The sequence below is a fragment of the Nanorana parkeri genome, unplaced genomic scaffold (genome assembly GCF_000935625.1).
Source record: "Nanorana parkeri isolate BGI_ZX_2015 unplaced genomic scaffold, ASM93562v1 scaffold5196, whole genome shotgun sequence".
Taxonomy (NCBI): Eukaryota; Metazoa; Chordata; class Amphibia; order Anura; family Dicroglossidae; genus Nanorana; species Nanorana parkeri.
In genome coordinates, this window is record NW_017311456.1 from 1 (window position 1) to 258 (window position 258).

At 59.7% G+C, this 258-nt stretch overlaps 1 protein-coding gene across 1 annotated transcript in view; it reads right to left on the minus strand.

Annotated features, from left to right (window-relative positions):
• Window positions 1–61: 61 nt before the first annotated feature.
• LOC108804107 (non-lysosomal glucosylceramidase-like) overlaps window positions 62–258 on the minus strand; it is a gene marked incomplete at both ends in the record, with an annotated part of 5604 nt that continues 5407 nt past the window's right edge. The window contains one exon of the mRNA XM_018575869.1: window positions 62–258. This exon is cut by the window's right edge and continues 42 nt beyond it. Within this exon, the coding sequence (XP_018431371.1) occupies window positions 62–258 (197 nt within the window).

The following is a 258-nucleotide window of genomic DNA, read 5'->3' on the forward strand; positions in this document are numbered from 1 at the left end:
TGGTATGCTTCATAGAACCCCCCTGATTGGCTCTCCTGGGCTGAGCGAGACCACAACCCACCAAACCAAGCCCCTCCTACCTCGTGTATCATGGTGGCCGCCAGGCCGTACACCACGCCGACCCACACCTCATCCGACTGAACGCTGGAATGGTCCACAGTGCCGTCCGGCCGCATTCCGTTCACCGCACCCATCTGCCCGCCTGCAAAACGCATGACGTTCATGTCATAGATTGTTCTCAGGGCGCTGACCACGTGT